Raw genomic sequence first — 8,981 nt, 5'->3', positions numbered from 1 at the left:
GAACATTTAAATCCAAGCTTGAGAACTGCATAATTTATTACTCTCATGTAGATTAATCTCAATAATCCTATTGGTAGGAGAAAATTCAAGCCCAAAGTCATATGCTTTGGCAAGTTATTTGCCATCTTTAAAACACTAACTCCAGTGGCTGGCTGGATCTCTGCAAGGTTCAGCATCAAACATCTGTGTTGATCCTGCTGGCCCTTTCTGATACCTCTGGCACCTTGGATTATCAGATCCTACATTACGGTTGGCATCCTTTAAATCTTTTTTGTTTGAACATTCCTCCTCTGTCAAAAGCCTTTCTTGTACTCAATCATAGGGATAACCCAAGGATCATGGAATCATAATGCCATATTATTTTTGAAGTGTGTCATAAATATCTCTTAATACCAAAGTCATGAAATTTTTTTTCATTAATGGAGGAAGATTGATTGTGGCTTGTATTATCAGGCATTTATCCATGTGCTGCTATCACCACGGTATTTTCTTTCATGAGTTTATGGTATGAAAAAACCCTAGGAGTAAGCTGTCAGGCACAGTGGAACTTAAAACATGCATAGGACTGGGTCGATTGCCATGGCCCAGGATAAGGTTCCACACTAACTGTCTCCCCTGCAGTTCATCCAGCTGCAGCCTATGCTACCCATTAATGTTTTCCTCCTCAAATGAAACATACCAGAGAACATGGAAAGAAAAGGCTTCTGTGACTCTTTATTCTGTGTCTGAAGTAGTGGCAGTTTATTGATGACAGATGGTTTAACAAAGTCACAGATCTTAAAGCTTGGGGGCAGGCTGGGACAGGACAGCTGCAGGTAAAGCCCTTGCTCTCCCCCAAGTGCCACCCCAGCTTAGCTGCTGCCCCCCAGGGCACAGGATGGGGTGGTGGTGAACTTTGGGGGCTGACCAGGCAATTCCAAACAGAGGCTGTTTCTTGCTTCTAGACTCCTGTGAAAATGTTACTCCTGTGATACCAGATGGCATGAGTGAATAGCTCAGCTTCTATGGCGTGTGATGACTGGTCAGTCCATTATTGCTGCCTGGTAACATCTGGGTGCCATCTTCATTGTAGCTGGAAGGGGCAGCTGCCACCAGTCTGGGATCTGTGCCCCTTCTTTGTCTCCATCGCTTCCAGATTTACACATGGGTTGTTCATCCCATGCTTTGGATTCTGAAGGCATAACAAACTACCCAAAGGAAACATCCCTAGAATACAAACTTGTCAAGGTATTATATTTTCTCTGTACTTCTGTTTTCTAGCTACAACAGCCCCAAAGATGTAGTGCAAGAGCCACAATTTTTATATTTCAAATCAAAGCACCTTTGACAACAGGGCATGGGCCCAGGACATGCAGGAGAAAGATCTACTGGAGACAGGGAGGTTTGAGTTCTATCCTGCCAGGATTCAAACATATTACAAGGCTGGGCCCTTGTATAAGTTCTCCTTCCTACCCTTCTGGGGCTCCTTCTAAATAAATGAATGAAGCTTATTAAACATCTTACCTTAAGGAGCTGCTTCTCCCCAATGGTAATACTGTACCTATCCCTTGCTCTAGAACAGGGATTCCCAAACTTTGGTCCTCCACATATTTTGGACTTAAACTCCCAGAAGCCACAGTCATCTTGGTCAACAGCCAGGAATTCTGGAAGCTGAAGTCCAAAGCATTTGGAAGGCCAAAGTTTGGGACTCACTGCTCTAGAACATGCCAAGGCATAGGCCAGCTCTTTTTAGTAAACATTCAAATGCAGGGTACAAACAAGATGTTCTCCAGAGGCTGCTGGGCTATAACTCCCATTATCCTTCACCATTTGTTATCAGGTCATTGCTGAAGGGAGTCACAGACCAACATGTGGAGGGCCATATTACCCCCTCTTTATAGAATGGTTCCTACTGCATCATTTTTGCAGGATGAGGCACTGGCATGACACAGCATATATGTGGCAAGTTCAAAAGTTAGTATATCGGAGAAAATGCTTGAAAGAAATCTCTTGATTAGGAGCATCAGTTTTACTTGTAGGTTTCTTTCTTGTAAATGCTTCACTGTAGAAACATGCTATCACAAAGTGATTGTATGGTAAATTAAGCACACTCAACAACAGAAATGTATAGAAATGACTAGCAAATCTGCAATCTCTAAAACCAGCCGGAGCCAGATAAACCATGTATATTACCCTTATGGCAGCATGAGGAACTCTTGGCCTTCCAGCTCTTTTGGAATTCAATTCCAGAAGTCCCAGTCAACATAGCCAATGGAAAGAGATTGTGGGATTGTAGTCCAAAACATTTGGAAAGCCAAATGTTGCTATCCCTGCCATAGTTGTTTTCCCAGGCTCATAGGTTTCAGTCCCAATACACCAGTGGTGGGAAACCTGTGCCCCTCCAGATGTTGTCAGCCCTGTCCAACATAGCCAATGGTAAAGGATAATGGGAGCTGCAGTGCCACAGTAGCTGAAGGATCATATATTGCACACCCCTGCAATACCAGGTTAAGACTGACAGCCAGAGCTTTCTAATTGAACATACATCCCAAACTGTCTCACAGCCACACAGGACCGCTGTGGTCTTAAAGCAGGGGTGGAAATGATGTCAGCAGCCCTAGTCAACATAGCCAACAGCACAGAATGCTAAAAGATGGAGATCAACAAAACCAGGGGGGGGGGGTTTTGTATATTCCTAATTGTCTTCAAGATTTCTACATTTTGGACCTCTTGTGAAGGTGAAGAATCTTCACTAAAGAAGCGAAGTGGCCCTTGATATCAGAATATATCCCCAATGGAGAAACTGCAATATTCTATTAGCTCCCCTTCAGTTACAAGGGAGGAGACTGCAGAAGCCAGAAATATACCAGAAAGGAACAAATAACAGAAAAACCACTGACACCTGCTGCAGGTGGTGACACAGCATCAGGAGAAGGGGTTGTTTTCAGTGTAGCTAATGCCTCACATTTATCGGATTTCTACTTTTTAGATGGGTTGGGAAATCAATATGGCGGCAAGGGCATCACTTACAGCATGCCAGAGACAGTATATCTTAGAAAATTCAGAACAGGAGTGAATAACTGACCCTCCAGATGTTTTTATTTTTACTGCAATGCCACTGACTATACAAGTTACAGTTGGCAGGAACTGAAGACTAGAAACATCTGGAGCACCACAAGTTATTTACCCCAGATTAGAGATTCAACTTCCAGAAGAAACTGCCAAACATTCAAGAGAGCAATCCTAAGCATACTTGTTGTGTGCCTTCAAGTTGTTTTCAACTTGTGGTGACCCTAAGGCAAACCTGTCACTGGTTCTTGGCAAGATTTCTTCGGGGGGGGGGGGTTGCCTTTGCTTTCCTCTGAGGTTTCCTACAATGAGCATACTTGCAATGGAGATAAGCTCCACTGAATTCTGTGACACTTAATTCTGAGGAAACATGCTAATGTGTGTGCTGTGACTTACAGTATTTGACTTTATAGGTGTGATAGTAAGAAAATTAGCTCTGGTCTCCTTAGATGCTGAAATGTTTACAGACTCACACAATGATCTTGAGGGGAACCATGCTCTCCTTTCACCTGTCTTCACTAAGAAGTAGACAGTCCAAAAGGCAATCACAGCAAGAAAATATTTGTAAAATCCACACCAGGTCCCTGCATTTAGTGTTTCCCAACCAAATATGGAACAGTCCAAATTAAGGAGTGTACATGAATAAAAGACGCTGCTTGGAGTTATATTCTATATTCTTCTTGTCATCTAATCCCATGTATCTTGTATTCAAGGATATTTTGTGAGGAGAAAGATAACATTATTTTCAACCATGGATCTTATTCTAATGGCAGGGGCCTAAATCAGGAATGGTAATTGTATGGCCCTCCAGATACTGTTGGACTGTCACTCCCAGGATTCCTCGGTTACCTAGTTAGAGCTACTAGGAATTGCAGACCAACAACATCTGGAAAGCAAGACAATCCCTATCCCAGACTAAATCCAATGGATAATCCTTACTAGGGCAGACCCAATTGATGCAAATAACAAATGGTAACACTTACTTCCCATTGCTTTGTAGGACCTGCTCAACTTGGAATTAGCAACTAGTTTTGGACATTGGTGTCCCCCTCTCCCCAGGACTCTTTCATCACTTAAGACAGATCTTACTTTCAGATTCTTCATTAGACTTTCGATACACTGAGTCTAGAGTTCTGTTTTCATCATAACTTTCTCTCCCTTTTTGCACACTTTTCATTGAAATTGTTGCTTCCTTACAGAGTATTCTCTCCTGTCTGTGCCAAGGCTGTCATTGCACCATCTGAGAATCGCTACCGAGTTCCAACTCACTACCTGCAGGCAGCTCCTGAGAGTCACCATTAATGATTGCTGGAATTACAAGCAGAGCTAGGATTCCAACTTGGAACTCCTGCTTGCAGCTTCAAGCTCAGATTTGATGCTGCCTTCAAGATCTGGTACAGAAAAGTAATAGTATTTAATTTTTTTTAACCTATAATACCGGCCATGTTTGACAGCATATAAGGATCAGGTCTGAAGGCCTTGGGGACTGGGAAGCCTGTGAATGCACCCCCCCCGGCCCGAAACACTGAAGCAGGGCGTGACCTTTCCAGAAGGCAGCAGGGGTGGGAACCAAAAAGGGCAATTGCCCAAGGAACCACACCATTAATAAATATATGTAAAAAGATACCAATGCACCCTTTTAAGCAAAGTAAAATCAAGGGGAGGGGTACAGGCAGGCAGCCACCCAACCTGAGTGACGCAAACATACTGAGGAGAAAGAGAAAGGAAGGGGCAGGAGTGGGATGCTTTGGTGTCCCCTTACTGGTGGTCATCCAAGCTTGTTGTGCTGCAGCTAAGCCTGCATGTCAAAGAGCAACCTGCATCCTCACCCCGGCCCCAGCCCCATTTTCGTCTAGGCTAGCGGGCCAGGGGTGTCTGTTTGAGGGAGATCAGCACTGAGCGCATGCGGGAGACATCCTTGGACTGCTTGCTGCTCTTGGGATTGAAGTCACACAGTTGAGCTACTTTTTCCCATTCAGTGCCAGGCGTCTCTTCCTTGGACTCCTTCAGGAAGGCTTCCTCTGAAGCTCTAGAGGAAAGGGAGGAAATAGTCAGACCCACATAAAAGACACAGGCAGATGGGTTTCTTTGCTTTAGCACAGGAATATCTGTGGATGTTTCTATGGACTGAGATCTCACAAGTCCCCACTTCTGTTCTTTGATACTGGGCCAGATGGACCAACAGTTTGACTCAGCAAAAGGTAAGTTCCTATGTCTTTCTCCAAATAAGTGTGGTGCAGTGTAGCAGTGTCTTCTTCTTTGGAGGTTTTTTAACAGAGGCTGAATGGCCATTTGTTGGGGGTGCTTTGATTGTGAGTTCCTGCATGGCAAGAGGGTTGGAATGGATGGCCCTTGTGGTCTCTTCCAACTCTATGGAGTTTATCACATTGGAGCTAATTTCAGCATTAAAGAGAAATTAAAGCACATTTAAAGCATCCCACAAATAAAGTGAAAATGACAAGTAATTGCACGAATGATTATCACATGCAATTGCGCAAATGAAGTGATATCGGAAATACATTGTCACTGAAATCCCAAAAGTAAAAAGATGTGCATTAATGCTTCTTTGTGACCATTTTAATGGTGGGTTTTGTGTGCCGTCGTGTGAAATCATTTCACATAATTATGCAATTTTCCCAGGATATTCATGGGATAAACTTCCAATCTCCTTTGTGTGAGAAACTCCTATGATTCTATGATTGTGTGATTTTATAAGATTTTCAACATGTCACCTCCCTGACTCATGCATGGAATTTTATGGGGAGGCAAGGCTTGTAACCCTCCTGTAACATCACACTGCTTTTACTCTTCTTTTTCTCATCCTACCAAATTTATTTGGGAAGGAAATGTGGAATAGCTGCACAATGATTTCTAACTGACAGATGGAGCCATCCCTCTGGGAGCACCCACATTTTTTATCATCATAGATGCATGTGCTGGGAATTCTGGATTGCACATTAAGATGATATGAAATTTCCAGGGCTTTGAAATTTGCTTTTTAAAAGTAATCTCTTATATTTCTTGTTAAAAAAAATCAAAGTAATTTGTCATCATTAATACTGTCTGAAAAAAGTTGCTCCGTGATTTTTTACTCTAAAAAGATCAGCCCTAAAAATGAGTAATTATTGGCATAAAGCTTGAAAATTCTACTCAGAAATCCCATGTAAAAATAAGATTTTCTGGTTACTTATGTTACTCATTGATCCAAAAAATGTGACGTCATTCCCACTTGTTGGATTATTTTGAAATGTGGCCTTATGTTCTCATTACCTACTAATATACCAAATTATGCTTGAAATTACTTGACATTAATTGAAACTCATTATGTCCAAACTTTGGAAATTTCCACAAGAATTTTGTCTTATTGAAAGACATTTGCATTCCATTCAACAGCTGAGGAGCAATTGCATCAAAAAGTCCCTGAGTGTATTAACAGTTCCACAAAGCCACGTTTCAAGTGGCCAAATCATATGCTTCATGCTTAAAAGGAAGACAACAGGGACAGACCCAGAAATCCACTGTCTGCACAAACACACTAAGTAGGATGTCTATTTGAGGGGGGAAAACACCAAGGCATCCTCTGAAGGAGTTGCCAAATCCCAGGCACAGAGAGATACATAGCTATGGGTAGAGAATCCCTTGAGTTCTGTAATTCTAAGAACATTTCCAGAATCTGGTATATGACATTTCTTAAGTGTAAATTTGCAGATGACAACAATAGTGTTCCATGTCACAGGACTGTTGTTGCTTGTATAAAGCATTTTTGGTACATAGGAAAGTGCTGTATATAAATACAGGTTGAGTCTCACTTATCCAAAATGCCTGGAGCTAAAATTGTTTTGGATTTTGGTTTTTTTGCATTTGGAATATTTGCAAATACATAATGAGATATCTTGAAAATGGGACCCAAGTCTAAACATGAAATTCATTTATGTTTTGTATACACCTTATAAACATAGCCTCAAGGTAATTTTATACACAATGTTTTTAATATTATGCATGAAACAAAGTTTGTGTGCACCCAACTATCAGAAAGCATAGATGTCATTATCTCAGCCACTGATATGAATAATTTTGGATTTTGGGGTATTTTGGATTTAAGAATTCCAGATAAGGAAGACTCAGTCTGTATTATTATGATAACTTGAGACTCAAGGAGACAGAGTATATTTGTTCCACTTTTGTTACTTCCTGTTCTAAATGAATCAGTCTTCACTTCTTCCTCCAATATCCACTTATATACTTTCTCCACCAAAGCCTGCTTATAACTGTAAAGGTCTATAATTTAGACCTTTACACCCATTTCACCCCTTATCTCTCTGGTATCATACTGTTGGGGGGGGATTTTATCAGTTAGATTGGGACTGATTACAGATTTCCTTTCACATCAAAACAGAAATAGAGAATTATTTCTTGTGGGAAATGAAATTACTGTATTTCTCTCTTTAAAAAATAATGCATAAAGATCACCCAGAAATAAGAATGGCATTGAGTAGGGCTGTGATGATGAAACACTGGTGTTTCTCTAAAGGAAATGGAGAGGCTACACAATGAAGTAGCTATGCTGGCACTCTGCCTGTAAGAATCTGGGTATTTTCTCTTAAGGCACAAGTGCAATGTTAACCTAGTCTGCGACATTTACAAGCCCTCTTTTTTCTCTGGTAAAATGTCTAGCAGAAAGCAAATGCACATCAGAGCCTTTGCGTAACCAGCACAAGATGTTAAGAATTTATCTGCACAGAAAGTTCCCAACAGTAAAGGGGATAGGGGGGGGGGGGGGGGAAGAAAAGAAAAGCAAGAGAGACGTACACGTAGCCAATCACATCGGCATCCGGCTGCTGGTAAAAGGCTTTGTCAGCAATCCTACGATGTGACCCAGAGACAGGAGAAAATGCAGAGCAGAGAGGCAGGAAAGAGTTAAAGAGAGAAAGATGGGTTAGTACCCTTAGAGGAGGAGGAAGCAATAGAATTAGACACTGCAGGACAGTACAGGTGCCTCTGTGAATTGGTTAGAGATCCTTTAGTCAAATGCTTCAGGGAGACAGAAGGCAGGCCCCTTACAAAGATACACTATTTGTCATAGGGCTCCCACCGATGTAGTCCTGAAGCAGAGAAAATAGCTGAGAACTACAGGATTAAGTCTTTCAAAAATTAACATTGTTGACTATCAGCAATAAAAAAGATCTTGCCTGGGATATCTGCAGCAGACAGTGTCTGAAAGAACAAAGTTTATGACCAGCAGATGTAAAAGACTTTAACATCTCTAGCCAAAATCCATTATTTGGTGCCATTTAATTTTGTTAACAGACATGAATGATGGGACAAACAGCCTGGTAATGGTATGATTCCGGATGATTTCTCTTTAAACGTCTTTACCCAGTCCATACCTAGAAAGATATGGCCCTGAACCAAAGGCACCTAACCCATTTTTCATACTGTTTTACAGCTCCAAGGAATTGCTCTGTTTCTAGACACTGAGATAATCTGGGCAGTGGAGGCAGCGAAGGTTAGGTTATTAATGTTCCCGCTGGTCATAGCTAAAAATGGTTAGGAGAAGTTCCCTTCCCAGCTATACCTGTTGTTGGCCCGGTTCCTTTCCATTTGTTCGTTTTGCCTTAAGTTCCACTCTTCTAGGTCCTTCTTGGCTTTTTCACGCCACTCTTGTTCTAACACCTTGGAAGCAGCATCTAAAAAAAAAAAAATCCATGCTGGAAGGCAGAAAAATATAATGGGGATTCCTAGCCACTGTTGAATGTGTTACAGAGCTGGCTTTTCGACATGGCAGGGAATAGCCCTAAGCAAGACTTGACGGTCTACTCTGAAAGGAGTTGCCCTGCACATACATATGCATGAGGAGTTAGATGTCACACACATAACTCAAGAAGAAATAATGGGTTTTCATTTATTGGAAGGGAGATGGGGCAGGTAATAAT

At 41.6% G+C, this 8,981-nt stretch overlaps 1 protein-coding gene across 2 annotated transcripts in view; it reads right to left on the bottom strand.

The window, feature by feature from the left end:
• Window positions 1-690: 690 nt before the first annotated feature.
• The window catches only part of CLTB (clathrin light chain B), a 24,284-nt gene continuing 15,993 nt past the window's right edge, over window positions 691-8,981 (bottom strand). Inside the window, exons 4-6 of one of the 2 annotated variants that reach the window (XM_042453756.1) lie at window positions 8,624-8,735; window positions 7,858-7,911; window positions 691-5,077 (exon numbers count right to left, since the gene is read on the bottom strand). In XM_042453756.1, the coding sequence (XP_042309690.1) occupies window positions 4,906-5,077; window positions 7,858-7,911; window positions 8,624-8,735 (338 nt within the window). In that variant the 3' untranslated portion in view covers window positions 691-4,905. The remainder of the gene's footprint in view (window positions 5,078-7,857; window positions 7,912-8,623; window positions 8,736-8,981) is intronic. The other variant, XM_042453757.1, reaches the window with a different exon arrangement.

Source organism: Sceloporus undulatus, chromosome 2, assembly GCF_019175285.1.
Source record: "Sceloporus undulatus isolate JIND9_A2432 ecotype Alabama chromosome 2, SceUnd_v1.1, whole genome shotgun sequence".
In the NCBI taxonomy this organism is placed as follows: domain Eukaryota; kingdom Metazoa; phylum Chordata; class Lepidosauria; order Squamata; family Phrynosomatidae; genus Sceloporus; species Sceloporus undulatus.
This window is presented reverse-complemented; position numbering and strand designations above follow the sequence as displayed.